This window comes from Rhinoraja longicauda, chromosome 16, assembly GCF_053455715.1.
Source record: "Rhinoraja longicauda isolate Sanriku21f chromosome 16, sRhiLon1.1, whole genome shotgun sequence".
Taxonomy (NCBI): Eukaryota; Metazoa; Chordata; class Chondrichthyes; order Rajiformes; family Arhynchobatidae; genus Rhinoraja; species Rhinoraja longicauda.
This window is the reverse complement of record NC_135968.1, coordinates 16,644,499-16,663,290: the sequence shown is the minus strand read 5'-3', so window position 1 is coordinate 16,663,290 and position 18,792 is coordinate 16,644,499. Positions and strand designations below refer to the sequence as shown.

Sequence of the window (18,792 nt, the reverse complement as noted above, 5' to 3'; positions counted from 1 at the left end):
GGGATGTGGGAGGAAAGCGGAGCTCCCGGAGGAAACCCACGCGGTCACAGGGAGAACGTGCAAACTCCACATGCACAGTCAGCACCCGAGGTCGGAATTGAACCCGGGTCTCCAGCGCTGTGAGGCAGCGGCTCTACCCGCTACACCACCGTGCTGTATGCAGTTCAAGAGTAAACGTACTGGTCTCATAAACTGTGCCTTGGCTGGTCATGGAAATGATGCTTTTACACTCATGCAGCATGGAAGCAGGCCCTTCGGCCCAACTTGCCCGCACCGACCAACATGTCCCATCTACACTAGTCCCACCTGTCTGCGTTTGGCCCACATCCCTCTAAACCTGTCCTATCCATGTACCAGTCCAAATGTTTCTTAAACATTGTGATAGTCCCAGCCTCAACTACCAGCTCGTTCCATACACCCACCACCGTTTGTGTAAAACGTTGCCCCTCAGGCTCCTGTTAAATCTTCCCCTCCCCCCCACCCCTCCCACCCCCCTCATTTTAAACCTGTCCTATCGTTCTCAAATCACTTACTCTGGGTAAAGGTCTATTCACCCTATCTATTACTCTCATGATTTTATGCGCCTCTATAAGATCACCCCCTCATCCTCCTGCGTTCCATTGAATAATGTCCTAACCTGTTCAACCGCTCCCTCTAGCTCAGGCCCTCGAGTCCTGGCAACATCCTCGTAAACCTTCCCTTATAAAACACCTATTCACAATTTGAAGCTTAATTTCATCAATATGGTCTATGTGTCTTGCACCATGTCTAACATTCATTGCAAACTTTTTGAGAAAGTGGTTAGCTTCCTAGAGTTATTTTAACTAATGATAGCTTGAAGTAAATTACATCTCTTGGGACAGAGGGTTGTGATACAGGGTGAGGTTATGCAGAGTGAGCCTATGTTCTCCAGAAGTCGGAGAAACGAGCAGAGACCTCATTGAAATTCTCAGGGGCTGCCAGGGTAGATGAGGGGAGCATGTTTCCCCAGCTGGGGCGTCTAAACGAGGAATAACAGCCTCGAAATAAAGGGTTGGCTATGAGAGTCATTGAGCTGGAGAACATGGAAACATCCCCTTCGGCACAACTTGTCTACGCCGACCAAGTTGGCATTTTGCCCAAGTCCACAAGAAATTACAGAGAGTTTCGACTTTACTTTAGACTTTAGAGATGCAGCGCAGAAACAAACCCTTCGGCCCATCGAGACAGCGTCTGCCAATGATCACACATACACTAGTACAGTCATGAGAGGAATAAATCAGGTAGATGCACAGAATCTCTTGTACAGAGTAGGGGAATCGAGGACCAGAGGACATATCATATCATATCATATATATACAGCCGGAAACAGGCCTTTTCGGCCCACCAAGTCCTTGCCGCCCAGTGATCCCCGCACATTAACACTATCCTACACCCACTAGGGACAATTTTTACATTTACCCAGCCAATTAACCTACATACCTGTACGTCTTTGGAGTGTGGGAGGAAACCGAAGATCTCGGAGAAAACCCACGCAGGTCACGGGGAGAACGTACAAACTCCTTACAGTGCAGCACCCGTAGTCAGGATCGAACCTGAGTCTCCGGCGCTGCATTCGCTGTAAAGCAGCAACTCTACTTAATAGGAGTCTGAGGGGTAACTTTTTCACACAAAGGGTGGTGGGTGTATGGAACAGGGCTGCCAGAGGAGGTTGTTGAGGCTGGGACTGTCCCAACATTTAAGAAACAGTTAGACAGGTACATGGAAAGGACAGGTTTGGAGGGATGTGACCAAACGCAGGCAGGTGGGACTAGTATAGCTGGGACATGTTGGCCGTTGTGGGCAAGATGGGCCGAAGGGCCTGTTTCCACGCTGTATCACTCTATGACTCTATACAGTTTTACCGAAGCCAATTAACCTATGAATCTGCTCCTCTGTGGAGTGGCAGTTGGTTGGACTAAGGTCAGAGATGAAAAGACACAAAGTGTGAGACTAGAGATTTAGACTTTGGAGGTACAGCACGGAAACAGACCCCCAGGCCCACCGAGTCCGTGCCGACCGGCAATCATCCCATACTCCTAGCGCAATCCTACACACTATGGACAATCTAACATTTAAACCAAAGCCATTTAACCCACAAACTGGTACGTCTTTGGCGTGTGGAAGGAAACCAGGGCACCTGGACAAAACCCACGCAGACACAGGGAGAACGTACAAACTCCATACAGACAGCAGCCGTAGTCAGGATCGAACCCGGTTCTCTGGCGCTGTGAGGCAGCAACATTATCGCTGCACCACCGCGTCGCCCTTTTACTTCACTGCACTGTCCGGTCGGTGCCCAGCCCCTCTCTGGCTTGATCTCCATCCCCCCCCCCCCCCACCCCCACCCCCCCATCCTCCTCCTCTTTCTCGTCTCAGTCCACATTTGTAAAGGCACGGTCCAACGTGTCTGATCCTGGCTCCTTGTTGCCGAGTTATTGACCCAGCCACTTTAAATTCCACCCAGGGTTACCACTCTGAACCACCGGATTACAAGTACACCAATTGAACCCACATCCAAGAATAATTCATAAGGGAAACAGGTGTTAAAAATAGCAGAGAATTTGTTGTCCTAACAGGAATCAGAAAATAACACCCAGAACCATCTGCGGAACATTCCACATTGAGCAAGCCTTCCTGTTTTCCTTCCCTCCATCGGCAGAGCCAGACTCTCTGAGCACCTTCCACAGTCCAGTTCACCTTAGTTCAGTTTAGAGATAAAACGCAGAAACAGGCCCTTCGGCCCATCGAGTCCACGCCGACCACCGATCACCCCATGGCATTATCATTATCCAACACGCTAGGGACAATTTACAATTTTTATCAAAGCCAATTCACCTCCAAACCCACAACGTCTTTGGAGCGTGGGAGGAAATCGGAGCACCTGGAGAAAACCCACGCGGTCTCAGGGAGAACGTACAAACTCCGTACAGACAGCGCCCGCGGTCAGGGTCAAACCCGGTTCTCTGGTGCTGTGAGGCAGCAACTCTACCGCTGCGCCACCGTGCTAGCCCGGGATCATGAGCGGCCTGGTGCCAGAGAAAGACGATCCGTCCGTGATATTTAAACACTACACAACGTCTAACGTTGGTTGACTTGATCAGTCACAGGAGCAGAATTAGGCCATTCGGCCCATCGAGTCTACTCCGCCATTCAATCATGGCTGATCTATCTTTCCCTCTCAACCCCATTCTCCGGCCTTCTCCCCATAACCCCTGACACCAGTACTAATCAATAATCTGCCAATCGCTGCTTTAAAGATACCCATTGACTTGGCCTCCACCGTCATCTTCGGCAATTAACTCCACAGATTCACCACCCTCTAAAGAAATTCCTCCTTGTCTCCTTTGTAAAGGTACGTTCTAAAGGACTTGATCAAAGAGCCGGATACTGAAAGGTCCGGAACGTTCTGCCCTGGCCGAGTTCATTCTCACTTTTCTCATTTCCTCCTCCAACAGTTTGGTCATCATTTGGTATTCAGGACAGAAGCTAAACTCACAGTCCCGGGAAATAAAAATGTTTCCTTTTGCATGCTGGCAGCATTTGCCTGGAACCTGCAAGGTACAAAATGTTTCTCCCTTCCCCGTAGCAAACAAGTTTGGAGCATCCAATAGTTGGGGAAAATTCCGTGCATTCCAAAGTTACTACACTGAGTAAACAAGTTCAACATTTCTTCATTCTTCAAACTTCCTGCCCATCTCAGAGTCCAAAAACTCAAAGTAGAGGGAGCTGAGATTGACCAGGAGTAGCTGCTACCCCTTTGTGGACATTGGACCGTGACTCTGGAACGGGTCTGCTCCGGTACTATATTAGAAGGTAATCGGAGCCTGAAAACTGTAACGTCCAGGTTCAGGAACATCGAGTCACAGAGTGATACAGTGTGGAAACAGGCCCTTCGGCCCAACTCGCCCACACCGGCCACCAATGTCCCAGCTACCCTAGTTCCACTTGCCTGCGCTTGGTCCATAACCCTCCAAACCTGTCCCATCCATATACCTGTCCAACTGTTTCTTAAACGATGGGATAGTCCCAGCCTCAACTACCTCCTCTGGCAGCTTGTTCCATATACCCACCACCCTCTGTGTGAAAACATTACCTCTCGGATTCCTTTTAAATCTTTTCCCCTTCACCTTGAACCTATGTCCTCTGGTCCTCGATTCCCTTACTCTGGGTAAAAGACTCTGCGTCTAAGTCTCTTCCCTGCAACCACCAGGCTATTAAACACCACAACCTCAAATAGGCTGCAACAGACTTGGGGCATTATTTTTGACTTTGCACAAATGTTGTCTATTTATTTCTCTGTGTTTTTACATATGCTGAATTTGTTTGCCGTTTATTCTGGGTTTTACAGAGTGATGTTAAATATCTATTACATTGTGAGGGGGGGAGAGAGGTGGGGAGGGGGAAGAGAGGGGGGGAGAGAGGGGGGGGAGAGAGGGGGGGAGAGAGGGGGGGGAGAGAGAGGGGGGGAGAGAGAGGGGGGAGAGAGAGGGGGGAGAGAGAGGGGGGGGGGAGAGGGGGGAGAGAGAGAGGGGGGGAGAGAGAGAGGGGGGGAGAGAGAGAGGGGGGGAGAGAGAGAGGAGGGAGAGAGAGAGGAGGGAGAGAGAGAGGGGGGGAGAGAGGGGGAGAGAGGGGGGGAGAGGGAGAGAGGGGGAGAGAGAGGGGGAGAGAGAGGGGGAGAGAGGGGGAGAGAGGGGGAGAGAGGGGGAGAGAGGGGGGAAAGAGGGGGGGAGAGGCGGAGAGAGGGGGGGAAAGGTGGAGAGAGGGGGAGGGGGGAGAGAGGGGGGGAGGGGAGGGAGAGAGGGGGGAGGGGAGGGAGAATGGTGGGGAGGGGGAAACATAACTGCGGTCTCACACAGGTGAAAGTAAACATCTGCAGAAATATTAAAGTGCGGAAAGGTCATTCCAGTGGAAACAGAAGTCTCCTTGTGTTCAAATGAGGATTTCTCAGAGCTTGGCGAGGAGAGGACAAATGCACATTCTCAGAACTGCATTCCAGAAGGCATTAGCTGTGGAGGACGTGAGGAGCCACTGTTGGATTACAGAGGCGAGAGGGAATGGTATCGGTGGAGAGAGTGGAATTGGGAACGGTATCTGTGGAGAGAGTGGGGTTGGGAACGGTATACGTGGAGAGAGTGGGGTTGGGAAGGTGCTGGTCTTGATGGGAGCTGTGCTGAGCCGTGTGACCCACTGGACAGGCCGTGCCACAGCGGCCGACCAGCACAAACGCAACTCTGCAGCATGTTTGTGGAGTAGACACAAGCACACACATCCCACACCAAACAGGGTGGCACCTTGACCCCAGGGGGAGCGAGGGGGGCAGAGGGGGGGACAGTGTGGGATGGATTCGGCCAGACTGGGTCCCCGCGTTTGATCAGTTGCTGCTTGTGACAGACAGTTCATTCCGTGTGTGGTGGCAGGCGTTAGATGGAACCGTTCGGTTCACTTTTGCAGCTTTGTCGGCACCAGGAACTCTTGCGCAGGCAGTGAAGAGAGCTAATGGCATGTTGACCTTCATTGCTAGACGATTTGAGTTTAGGAGCAAGGAGGTCCTACTGCAGTTGTGCAGGGCCCTGGTGAGACCGCACCTGGAGTATTGTGTGCAGTTTTGGTCTCCTAATTTGAGGAAGGACATTATTGTTGTTGTGGGAGTGCAGCGTAGGTTCACCAGGTTAATTCCCAGGATGGCGGGACTGACATATGATGAATCAGTCAACTGGGCTTGTATTCACTGGAATTTAGAAGGATGAGAGGGAATCTTATAGAAACATATAAAATTATTAAGGGATTGGACAGGCTAGATGCACGAAAAAATTTCCCGATGTTGGGGGAGTCCAGAACCATGGGTCACAATTTAAGAATAAGGGGTAGGCCATTTAGGGCTGAGATGAGGAAAAACATTTTCACCCAGAGAGTTGTGAATCTGTGGAATTCTCTGGCACAGAAGGCAGTGGAGGCCAATTCACTGGATGTTTTCAAGAGGGAGTTAGATATCGCTCTTAGGGCTAACGGAATCAAGGGATACGGGGAGAAAGCAGGAATCTGGATGATCAGCCATGATTATATTGAATGGCGGTGCTGGCACGAAGGGCCGAATGGCCTACTCCTGCACCTATTTTCTATGTTTCTACTGCCTAGGTGAGGCTGCTGTTGGACTGTTTCTGCACGGGAGATATTTCAACGCCGTGTCAGGGGGTGGCACTGCAGTAGAGTTTCCGCGAGTAGTAGCTCTACTCAACAACCATAAGTCTGTAGTCTCTTTTTGCTCTGGTTTATTTCACTCACATGTTTAAACTGTAATGCTGTGTTCTTAATGTTTTAATGTTTTATGCTTTATTCCTAATCGTTTACTGTATGTTCGTGTTGTTACTTGCCAGCGGAGCACCAAGGCACAATCCTTGTTATGTGGACACACTTGGACAATAAACTTATTCATTCATTCATTCATTCATTCATTCCTTTGTTTACAGCACCAGAGACACATGTTCAATCCCGACAATGGGTGCTCTCTGTATGGAGTTTGTACGTTCTCCCCGTGACCATGTGGGCTTTCTCCAGGTGCCCCGGTTTCGTCCCACACTCCAAAGATGTACAGCTTTGTAGGTTGATTGGCTTCAGTAAAAATTGTAAATTGTCCCTGGTGTGTAGATTGTGCTAGTGAGTGGTACAGTACAATCGCTGGTCGGCACAGGACCCGGTGGGCCGATGGGCCTGTTTCCGCGCTGTGTCTCCACCGTGTTAGGTAAGAGGCCTACCTGTAGATCTTCATGTTGACGGGGAGCTCTGCGGGGAAGCCCAGCATCCCGCACACCACCCGGCTGTTGTTGAGGTTCCAGTCGGAGTCACAGACCTGTCTCCACCTGCCCTGGAGCCTCACCTCCACCGCCCCCTCCGTCACCGGGTTGCGTTTCCGTGCCGACGCCAACATGGGCCGCAGCCTCACCTCCTCCACCTTGTTCTGTCGCTGGGGGAGGGGCAGAGAGAGAGAGAGAGAGAGAGAGCGTCAGCCCAGAGCCCGTCTCCACCCGCACAGAGATGGATCCCCTTCAGAGAACCTGGGGAGTCCAGAACCAGGGGCCACAGTCTTAGAATAAAGGGGAGGCCATTTAAAACTGAGGTGAGAAAAAACTTTTTCACCCAGAGAGTTGTGAATTTGTGGAATTCTCTGCCACAGAAGACAGTGGAAGCCAAATCACTGGATGGATTGAAGAGAGAGTTGGATACAGCTCTAGGGGCTAGTGGAATCAATAGGGATATGGGGAGAGGGCAGGCACGGGTTATTGATTGGGGACGATCAGCCATGATCACAATGAATGGCGGTGTTGGCTCGAAGGGCTGAATGGCCTCCTCCTGCACCTATTTTCTATGTTTCTATAGCACAGGAACAGTGTGTCGTTTTGGTTTCCTAATTTGAGGAAGGACATTCATGCTATTGAAAGAGTGCCGCGTAGGTTTACCAGGTTAATTCCCTGGATGGCGGGACTGATATATCATGAAAGAATAGGGTCTACTGGGCTTGTATTCACTGGAATTTAGAAGGATGAGAAGGGAACTTACAGAAACATATTACATTCTCAAGGGATTAGACAGGCTGGATGCAGGAAAAATGTTCCCTATGTTGGGGTAGTCCAGAACCAGGGGTCACAGTTTAAAAATAAGGGGTTGGCCATTTAGGACTGAGATGAGGAAAAAACAACTCACCCAGAGAGTTGTGAATCTGTGGAATTATCTGCCACAGAAGGCAGTGGAGGCCATTTCACTGAATGTATTCAAGGGAGAATTTGGTTTAGCTCTTAGGGCTAACAGAATCAAGAGATATGGGGAGAAAGCAGGGACAGGGTACTGATTTTGAATGATCTGCCATGCTCATATTGAATGGCGGTACTGGCTCGAAGGGCCGAATGGCCTACTCCTGCACCTATTTTCTATGTTTCTGTTTCTAACAGACCCTTCAGGCCCACAATGCCTGTGCTAACCATGATGCCATTAAACTCATCTCCACTGCATGCCCGTAATCCACATCCCTCCATTCCCTGCATGCTCTAAACTAAAAAATTAATCTGCTCCGTCTGATCTTTGCCCCCCTTCCTCCACCATGTTTTTTTAAACCAGTGAAACACTCTCCCCCTCCCCTCTCCTTCCAGTCCCCACCTCCACTCCCATCTTCCACCCTCGTTCTATCAGTTAAACACCCGCCCCTCCTCTCTTCCAACCCAGTCGTTTAACTAGTTAAACACTCCCCTCCCTTCCCACCACCCTAGTCATTTAATTAGTTAACCACCTCTCCTCTACACCGTTCCTCCACACTAGCCATTTAACTCGATAAACACTCCTACCACCCTTCCTCCAACCTAGTTAACCATTTTCCTTCCCTCTCACCTAATCCCCCGCCCGCCACCTTAGTTGTTTAACCAGTTCCGTCGTTCACAACAATGCCCCCAGTTGAGATCACACCTTCCCTGGCCAACAATCGGCCTGTTGGGGAACCTCCCTGCCCAAGGCCATCTATTGTCGGCCCCGATGTATCTCGATTCCGGTTCTTTCCCCCCCCCTCCCCCCCCCCCCCCTCCCTATTGACAGTCTGAAGAAGGGTCCCGACCAGAACCGTCACCTATCCATGTTCTCCAGAGATGCTGCCTGACCCGCCGTGCCGAGTTACTCCAGCACTATGTGTCTAATCCTGTCAGCGACCACATCAAGGCTGCTGGTAGCGCAGGGAGGAAAACTGCCAAAGGGTTTGGATACCATTAATTTTTAATTTAGATTATAGGCCCGACACTTCAAAAGGTTATGTCGACATTGCGGTCAAAATCATAAGAGATCGTCATGGAAACAAGTAAACAGCGTGCGGGAGAGGCGGACGCCTTGCTTGCTGGGGGAGAGGGTGCGCTCGAGATTTGCACGTGAGCTTCTAATGGGGCGAGACCCCCCCCCCCCCCCACTGACTCCCTCCCAAATGCGATACTCCCCTCGTGCCTTTCCATGGAGCGGCGGCTTCGATCAACGGCCTCTCTGATTGCGTTTTTTCCTGCACGCCCGCAACATCGGCCGATGTTTAGGGGAAGTGTTCCCCCACAGAGATGGTGGTGGAGGATGAACAGGGTGGTCCTGGCTAGAAACGGGAGACTTCAGAAACACCAGGGGCCGACAGGAGAGAGAGACCAAGAAAGCCTTCGACAAGGTCCCACATAGGAGATTAGTGGGCAACATTAGACCACATGCTATTGGGGGTAGGTACTGACATGGATAGAAAATTGGTTGGCGGACAGAAAGCAAAGAGTGGGGATAAATGGGTCCCTTTCAGAATGGCAGGCAGTGACTAGTGGGGTGCCGCAAGGCTCGGTGCTGGGACCGCAGCTATTTACAATATACATTAATGACTTGGATGAAGGGATTAAAAGTAACATTAGCAAATTTGCAGATGACACAAAGCTGGGGGGCAGTGTGAACCATGAGGAAGATGCTATGAGGTTGCAGGGTGGCTTGGACAGGTTGTGTGAGTGGGCGGATACATGGCAGATGCAGTTTAATGTGGATAAGTGTGAGGTTATCCACTTTGGTGGTAAGAATAGGAGGGCAGATTATTATTTGAATGGTGTCAAGTTAGGAAAAGGGGACGTACAATGAGATCTGGGTGTCCTAGTGCATCAGTCACTGAAAGGAAGCATGCAGGTACAGCAGGCAGTGAAGAAAGCCAATGGAATGTTGGCCTTCATAACAAGAGGAGTTGAGTATAGGAACAAAGAGGTCCTTCTGCAGTTGTATAGGGCCCTAGTGAGACCGCACTTGGAGTACTGTGTGCAGTTTTGGTCTCCAAATTTGAGGAAGGATATTCTTGCTATTGAGGGCATGCAGCGTAGCTTTACTAAGTTAATTCCCGGAATGGCGGGACTGTCGTATGTTGAAAGACTGGAGCGACTAGGCATATACACTGGAATTTAGAAGGATGAGAGGGGATCTTATTGAAACATATAAGATTATTAAGGGCTTGGACAAGTTAGAGGCAGGAAACATGTTCCCAATGTTGGGGGAGTCCAGAACCAGGGGCCACAGTTTAAGAATAAGGGGTAGGCCATTTGGAACAGAGATGAGGAAAAACTTTTTCAGTCAGAGAGTTGTAAATCTGTGGAATTCTCTGCCTCAGAAGGCAGTGGAGGCCAGTTCTCTGAATGTTTTCAAGAGAGAGCTAGATAGAGCTCTTAAGGATAGCGGAGTCAGGGGGTATGGGGAGAAGGTAGGAACGGGGTACTGATTGAGAATGGTCAGCCATGAACACATTGAATGGTGGTGCTGGCTCGAAGGGCCGAATGGCCTACTCCTGCACCTATTGTCTATTGAGACTCTACCAAGGGTAGACACAGAATGCTGGAGTAACTCAGCAGCACAGGCAGCATCTCTGGAGAGAAGGAATGGGTGACGTTTTGGGCCGAGACCCTCCTTCAGACCAAGGGCTGGTGAGGAGGTACAGATGCGGTAGACAGTCAGAATCTTCTTCGAGAGGGAACCTCATTGAAAGTTACCAAATAGTGAAAGGCCTGGATAGAGTTAGTTCGTTACGTTTATTTCCATGTGTACAGTGAAAAAATTTAGTTGCGTGCTAACCAGCCGGCGGAAAGACGACACATGAGAGGATGTTTCCACTAGGGGAAGAATCCAGGAGCAGAGGGCACAGCCTCAGAATAAAAGGGCGCACCTTTGGAAAGGAGATGAGGAGGAATTTCTTTAGCCAGAGGGTGGCGAATCTGTGGAATACATTGCTACAGATGGCGTTGGAGGCCAAGTGATTGGGTATTTTTAAGGCGAAGATTGACAGGTTTGTGATTAGTATAGGTGTCAGGGGTTATTGGAGAAGGTGGGGGAATGGGGTTGAGAGGGAAAGATAGATCAGCCATGATTGAATGGTGGGCTGCATGGCCTAGTTCTGCTCCTCATACATGAACTTTTTACCCAAGAGTAGAAATGGCAAAGACTAGGGGGCATGGTTTTAAGGTGAGGGGGGCAGGGTTTAAAGGTGAGGGGGGCAGGGTTTAAAGGAGATGTGCAGGGCATGTTTTTTTTTACGCAGAGGGTGGTGGGTGCCTGGAAAGCCCTGCTGGGGTAGTGGTGGAGGCAGATACAAAAGAGTTGTTTAAGAGGCTTTAGGATAGGCACGTGGATATGCAGGGAACGGAGGGATATGGATCACGTGCAGACAGAGGAGATTCGTTTAACTTGGCATCATGTTTGGCACCATTATTGTGGGCCGAAGGGCCTGTACTTATGCTGTACTGTTCTACGCTGCAATCTGCCTCTGCTTGCATCATCCCTCGTTGAAGAAAGTCAGTCACAACCATAGGGTGGTATGGTGGTGCAGCGGGTAGAGCTGCTGCCTCACAGCGCCGGAGACCTGGGTTTGATCCTAACTGCAGGTGCTGTCTGTACAGAGTTTGTACGTTCTCCGCGAGGGTTTTCTCCCGGTGCTCCGGTTTCCTCCCACATCACAAAGACGTGCGTGTTTGTAGGTTAATCGGCCCTCTGTAAATTGCCCCTAGTGTGCAGGGAGTGGATGAGAAAGTGGGATAACGTAGAACGAGTGTGAACAGGTGATCGATGGTCGGCATGGACTCGGTGGGCCGAAGGGCCTGTTCCATGCTGTATCTCTAAACTAAACTGTATAGAGGGTCATTTGGAACAGGGAATGTTATTCTTTGGGAAGAGAGGTTGAGCGGTTTAGTGGAAAGACACAAAATGCTGGAAAAACAACAGATCAGGCAGCATCTGTGGAGGTCAAGGATAGGGTTAGAACCCTTCTTCATAGGGTCCTATCCATGTTGAAGAAGGGTCCCAGGCCAAAGCATCACCTATCCATGTTCTCCACAGATGCTGCCTGACCTGCTGAGTTACTCCAGCACTTTGTCTCTTTCCTTAGCAAATCAACAGCAGTAGAGTTGCCTTACACAGCGCCAGAGACCTGGGTTTGATCCTGACAATGGGTGTTGTCCGCACAGAGTTTGACCGCGTGGGTTTTCTCCGGGCGCTCCAGTTTCCTCCCACACTCCAAAGACGTGCAGGTTTGTAGATTAATCGACGTTGGTCAATTAATTGTAAATTGCCCCTAGCCTGAGGACATGGTGTACAGGGTAGATTCGCTGGGCCGAAGGACCCGTTCGCACACTGTATCTCTAAAGTCCAAAGCATCAGCAGCTCCTCGCATCTACATTTTGAGTGGTTGAGTTCCTGGGAGATCCAGGGCCAGCAGCAGGAGGCCAAAGAGCTTGTTTCCACGCTTCATCTCCACAAGCTACAACGTCCAGCTGTTGCAGCCTCTCCTGGGTGAAGGGCTGTCTTGGGAGGTGGGGGGGGGGGGGGGTGTGCAGGAACGGATGAGAGGCTCAGGGTGGGGAGTGTGTCAACAGGACACAGCTGGCTGACAACAGGCCGCCACCTCTCACCCTCCACATTCTCCACACGGGGTCACAGGCAATGCTGTCTCCACGGCAACTGGTCGCGGACAACGACCCGCAAACATCCGCCGCTCCACCACATTCCCCTGCGTCGGAAGCTCAGTGATTTATTTCCCCCAGTTTTGTTTATTGCTGTCACGTGGGCCGAGGTTCAGTGGAAAACGTTTTTGACGCCTGCTATACGTGACTAACGAAGTGACACATGACGGGTTCCTCTCAGAACCCGGAACACGTGCAGCACAGGAACAGGCCCTTCGGCCCACAATGTCTGTGCCGAACATGATGCCAAGACTTATCTGCCCGCTCATGATCCAGGGCGCAGCGGTAGAGTTGCTGCCTGGCAGCGCCAGAGACCCAGGTTCGATCCTGACCACAGTGGCCGTCTTTACATAGTTTGCACGTTCTCCCCGTGACCTGCGTGGGATTTCTCCGGATTATTCCCACACTCCAAAGATGTACAGGTTTGTAGGTTAATTGGCTTGGTATAATTGTAAATTGTCCCGAGTGCGTAGGATAGCGTTAGTGTGCAAGGATCGCTGGTCGGCGCGGAATCTGTGGGCCAAAGGGCCTGTTTCTGCACTGTATCTCTAAAACTACAGAATCTACAGAAGCCAATTAGCCTACAAGCCCATACGTCTTTGGAGCGTGGGAGGAAACCAGAGCACCTGGAGAAAACCCACGCAGTCACAGGGAGAACGTACAAACTCCGTACAAACAGTGCCCGTAGTCGGGATCGAACCCGGGTCTCTGGCGCTGTGAGGCTGCAACTCTACTGCTGGGCCACCCAGAGAAATGCCTTGGTGTCAGAGTCGGTGTGTAAACGTGGGCGCTCGGTGGGACGTGCGTACGGAGGGGTCACTGGGGAACACGCGGTAAGCCGGTGACCTCGCGACCCAGCGTGGGACAGCTTCTGTCCGCAGCTTCTGAGAGCGGCGGGCAGCGACGGAGAATAACGGTGCAGTGTGAGACGGATGGGGACCACGCTGTGGGGAAACAGCCGGCCCATTCATTCCCCACAACCATGGGAAGTGCGATGGAATGTGTGCAGGGCAGCCGAGGTTGTTTGGTTGGAAAAAAGACACCGGCTGCACTCTCAGCAGCAAGAGTGACCTCAGACAGAAGCAGATTACCCCCACCCAGTCAGCTGAACACACACCATCGGTTCATAAAACACAGGAGCAGAATTAGGCCATTCGGCCCTTCGAGTCTACTCCGCCACTCAATCATGGCTGATCTATCTTCCCATCTCAACACCATCCTCCTGCCTTCTTCCCATAGCCTTTGATGCCTTTACTAATCAAGAACTTGTCAATCTCCCCTTTAAAAATACCCACTGACTTGGCCACCACTGCCGTCTGTGGCAATGAATTCCACAGATTTACCATCCTCTAGCTAAATAAATATCTCCTCATCTCCATTCTAATAGAAAGCCCTTTCATTCTGAGGCTGTGCCCTCTGGACCTAGACTCTCTCACTAGTGGAAACATCCTCCCCACATCTACTCTATCAGACCCTTTCATTACCCGATACGTTTCAATGTGGTCCCCCCCCTCATCCTTCTAAACCCCAGCGGGTACAGGCCCAGTGCCGACAAACGCTCATCATACGTTAACCCAATCATTCCCAGGATCGTTCTCATGGACATCCGCCGGACCCTCTCCAAAGCCAGCACATCCTTTCTCAGAACTGCTCACTATTGCTCCGGTACTCAAAGGACCTTGGCGGCACAGTGGCGCAGCGGTAGAGTTGCTGCCATCCAGCACCAGAGGCCCGAGTTCGATCCTGATATGGGATGCTGTCTGTGTGGAGTTTGATACGCTCTCCCTGTGACCATGTGGGTTTTCTCCGGGTGCTCTGGTTTCCTCCCATGCTCCAAAGACGTATAAGTTTGTTGGTGAACTGGCTTTGGTGAAATTGCAAAATTGTCCCTAGTGCGTGGGATAGTGCTAGGGTATGGAGGGATCACTGGTCGGTGCGGACAGGATGGGCCAAAGGGCCTGTTTCCGTGCTGTATCTTTAAAAGCTGTGGCCGACCCCCAATGTACGTCTGTCCATCAATGTAACAGCTCGACAGGTCAAATTCAGGAGTACCCAACGCCATGTAGGTATGTAGGTTAATTGGCTGGGAAAATGTAAAAATTGTCCCTAGTGTGTGTAGGATAGTGTTAGTGTGCGGGGATCGCTGGGCGGCGCGGACCCGGTGGGCCGAAGGGCCTGTTTCTGCCCTGTATCTCCAAATCTAAAAAAAATCGAAACCACACCGGGATGGGACCGGGTCAAGTCAACGTTAGCCAGTGGACCAGGGAGGGGGTTGGGGAGTCATCTCACAGCTTCTCCAGCGAGGTGGGGAGAGGGCAGGAAGGGGAGCTGCTCGGAGCCTACCTGGAGATCGGAGTCCTGGAAGGCCTCCTTGTTCTCAAAGCCCGGTCGTCTCTTCTCCGTGCACACCACCCCAACATCCTCGGAGTGCTTGCAGTCGTTAACGCCCCAACCGTTGGAGGTGCACGACGCCACCGTGGTCTCCTCGCCGCGGCAACTCAAGTTGTCCAGCCAGATGGTGCCTGTGGTCGGGTAAAAGGTCAGAGAGTCATCGGGTTAGGAGAGAGAGAGAGAGAGAGAGAGAGAGATGGAGAGATAGCGACAGAGCAAAAGAACGATTGACCGATAGAGTGATGGACCGATACAGTCAGGGAACAAGGGGCCACAGTTTAAGAATAAGGGGTAGGCCATTTAGAACGGAGACAAGGAAGAACTTTTTCAGTCAGAGAGTGGTGAAGGTGTGGATTTCTCTGCCTCAGAAGGCAGTGGAGGCCAGTTCGTTGGATGCTTTCAAGAGAGAACTGGATAGAGCTCTTAAGGATAGCGGAGTGAGGGGGTATGGGGAGAAGGCAGGAACGGGGTACTGATTGAGAGTGATCAGCCATGATCGCATTGAATGGCGGTGCTGGCTCGAAGGGCTGAATGGCCTACTCCTGCACCTATTGTCTATTGTCTATAGTCTATTGTCTATTGGAATCAAAGGATTAGTAAAAGGCTCTGTGCATTCACACTATCTATTCCACTTATGATCTTATAAACCTCCATAAGATCACCCCTTGGCCTCCTGCATAAAGTCCAGCCTGCCCAACCTCTCCCCTTTGCTCAGGCCCTCAAGTCCTGGCAACATCCTCGAGAATCTTCTCTGCACCCTTTCCAGAATAAGGAGCGTTCTGCTACTGAATGAGACTGAGCTGAGAGATAGAGCAGGAACATTCACGCTGAGCGGGCCTTGCAGAGGAGTGTGTGAGCTGTGGGGAAGCTCTGCTGTTGTTGGAGACGGGTCGGGTTGCACGCTCTGGGATCGGGGTGGGTTGCTCTCCTGGTTTCCGCTGTCTGTGCGGGAAGCAGCCTCCGCACCTCCGAAACATCTCCCCTCTCCCAACAGGCAAGAGGTAGGGAAGTGTGGAAACGCACACCTCCAGATCCAGGGACAATTCCTTCCCAAAGAAACACACAAACATAGAAACATAGAAAATAGGTGCAGGAGTAGGTCATTCGGCCCTTCGACATTGCTTTACGAAGGAGATGGAGGAACTTCTTTGTTCAGTGAATCTGTGACATTCTTTGCCACAGAAGGCTGTGGAGCCCGTCAATGGATATTTTTAAGGCATAGATAGATAGATTCTCGATTTGTGCAAGTGTCAGGGGTTATGGGGAGAAGGCAGGAGAAAGGGGTTATGAAGGAGAGACAGATCAGCCATGGTTGAATGGCGGAGTAGACGATGGGCCGAATGGCCTAATTCTGCTGCTGTCACTGGTGACCTTATGAATGACCTGTGGTGGAGTGGAGACCTGAGCAGCTTTAGGGGGCTTGCATTGAAGTGGGTTTCGCAGAGATTGACCAGAGAGGTTGGTTGTGCAGCGAGCAGGGAAAACCAGTTTATTAAACTCCCCAGCTCTGGAGAGAGGAGAGCAGAGCCGAGCTTGAAGAGGCAGGTTATGAGTGACTTTGGCCGCGGGGCCCACGTCTGCAGATAATCAACTGAACTGAGATAAGGAAAAATTGTATTACTCAGAGGGCTGTAACCCTTAGCATTCCTCCACCTTACACAGTGTGAAGTCGTCAGGTTCATTGGAGGCCGGGGCAAAACGCAAAGTGCTGGAGGAACTCAGCGGGTCGGGCAGCATCTGTGGAGGGAAATGGACAGACCTTCGCGGATGCTGCCCGACCCCCACTTCCACTTCCGCCGGCAGTTTGCTTTTTGTCCAAGATTCCAGCGTGATTTACAGATCCAATTGAGTTTTTTTGAAGAGGGAACCATAAAGGTTGATGAGGACAAAAACTGTAGACGTCTAGATAGACTTCAGCAACGCATTTGACATGGTTTCACATTTCAGTCTGAAGAAGGGCCCCGACCCGAAATCTCACCTACCCATGTTCCCCAGAGATGCTGCCTGGCCCACTGAGTTACTCCAGCACTTGCTGCCGATCTTTGGTGTAAACTAGCATCAACAGTTCCTTCCTATACTCTTGGTCGGCATTGATGAGTCGGGCCGAAGGGCCCGTTTCCGTGCTTTATGACTCTATGACTTGTTAACTCTATGACTATCACTCCCTGGCCTCAACACCTCCTCCCCATCTACTCCCCACCCCATCCATCCTCCATCCCCATCACACCCCCCCCCATCCCCTCCAGTTCACCCTAGCCATCGCTTCCCCTCCACCTCACCATTCCCACTCCCTTCACCCCATCCCCTACTTGAAGAGATGGTTTGGAGAGGTTTCCCCCTCCGCCAGTATGATACCCAGTGTTACCTGGCCCCTGCCGTTATAATGTCTAATGTTGCCTGTCCCCTGCCCATACAATACCCACAGTGCTACCTGTGATATCCAGTGTTACCTGTGATACCCACAGAATTACCTGTCCCCTGCCCATACAATACCCACAGTGCTACCTGTGATATCCAGTGTTACCTTTTCCTGTCCCCCGCCCATACGACGCCCACACTTACCAATCCCCTGCCCGTACTTGGCACTGTGCGCCCAGTTCAGTGCCCCCTCGTAGCCCAGTTGCTTGCAGATGACGGTGGCGCTGTGGATGTTGAAGTCATCGTCACACACGGTGCCCCAGGCCCCCTGGTAGAAGACCTCCACCCTTCCCTCATGGTGCGTCCTCTTCTCCCCGGCCAGCCGCAGCTTCACCGCCCCGGCGTCAGTGCCCGGCGCCGCCGTGCCCGTGGGAGTCGTGCCGCAGCAGGGCACCGGCCAGCTGCACAGGAGCAGCAGCGTTGCAGCCAGCAGCAGCAGTGCCTGCATCTTCGCCAGTCGTCCCCCACCTGCAACGGCAGAAGCTGCCAACGTCAGCGGACCACGGGACACAGAAACATAGAAAGTAGGTGCAGGAGTTGGCCCTTCCACCCAGCACCGCCATTCAATGTGATCATGGGTGATCAACCAGAATCAGTACCCTGTTCCTGCTTTGTTCCCCATATCCCTTGATTCCGTTAGCCCCAAGAGCTAAATCTAACTTGCTCAACGTGTCGGAGGATATGAGGAACATCAGACGCTGGGTTACAGATAAAAACACAGAGTGCTGGAGTAATTCAGGTCAGGCAGCATCGCTGGAGAACAGGCGATCTTTTGGGGCAAGACCCTTCTTCAGTCTAGAGTAACGTCACCTATCCATGTTCTCAGGGCGGCACGGTGGCACAGCGGTAGAGTTGCTGTCTCACAGCGCCAGAGACCCGGGTTTCAATCCCAACTACGGGTGCTGCCTGTACGGGGTTTGTATCTTCTCCCCATGACTGTGTGGGTTTTCTCCGGGTGCTCCGGGTTCCACCCACATCCCAAAGACACGTGGGTTTGGAGGTTAATTGGCTTTGGTAAGTTGCAAAATTGTCCCTAGTGCTAATGTACGGGGTGATTGCTGTTCGGCGCGGACTCGGTGGGCCGAAGGGCATGGTTCCACGCTGTATGTCTAATGTTTATGTCTAAGGCTTAAAGAACTGCTGGTGCTAGTTTACAGAAAAAGACACAAAGTGCTGGAGTAACTCAGCGTCTCTGGAGGCAGCATCTCTGGAGCCCGCTGCCAGTGATGGTGGTGGAGGCTGATATGATAATGGTGTTTACGAGGCTTTTGTGTAGGCATGTGGATATGCAGGGAATAGAGGGATATGGGTCATGTGACAATAGACAATAGGTGCAGGAGTAGATTAATTTAACTTGGCATCATGTTCAACACAGACTTTGTGGGCTGAAGGGCCTGTTCCTGTGCTGTACCGTTTGTTCTATGTATGGTGGTGTTAGTCACAGAGCCATATAGCACGGAAACAGGCCCTTCGGCCCACAGTG

At 51.4% G+C, this 18,792-nt stretch overlaps 1 protein-coding gene across 1 annotated transcript in view; it reads right to left on the bottom strand.

Moving 5' to 3' along the window:
* loxl4 (lysyl oxidase-like 4) overlaps positions 1 to 18,792 on the bottom strand; it is a 55,677-nt gene that overhangs the window by 33,029 nt on the left and 3,856 nt on the right. The window contains exons 2-4 of the mRNA XM_078413297.1: positions 17,454 to 17,777; positions 14,844 to 15,022; positions 6,774 to 6,982 (exon numbers count right to left, since the gene is read on the bottom strand). Of these exons, the coding sequence (XP_078269423.1) occupies positions 6,774 to 6,982; positions 14,844 to 15,022; positions 17,454 to 17,757 (692 nt within the window). The 5' untranslated portion in view covers positions 17,758 to 17,777. The remainder of the gene's footprint in view (positions 1 to 6,773; positions 6,983 to 14,843; positions 15,023 to 17,453; positions 17,778 to 18,792) is intronic.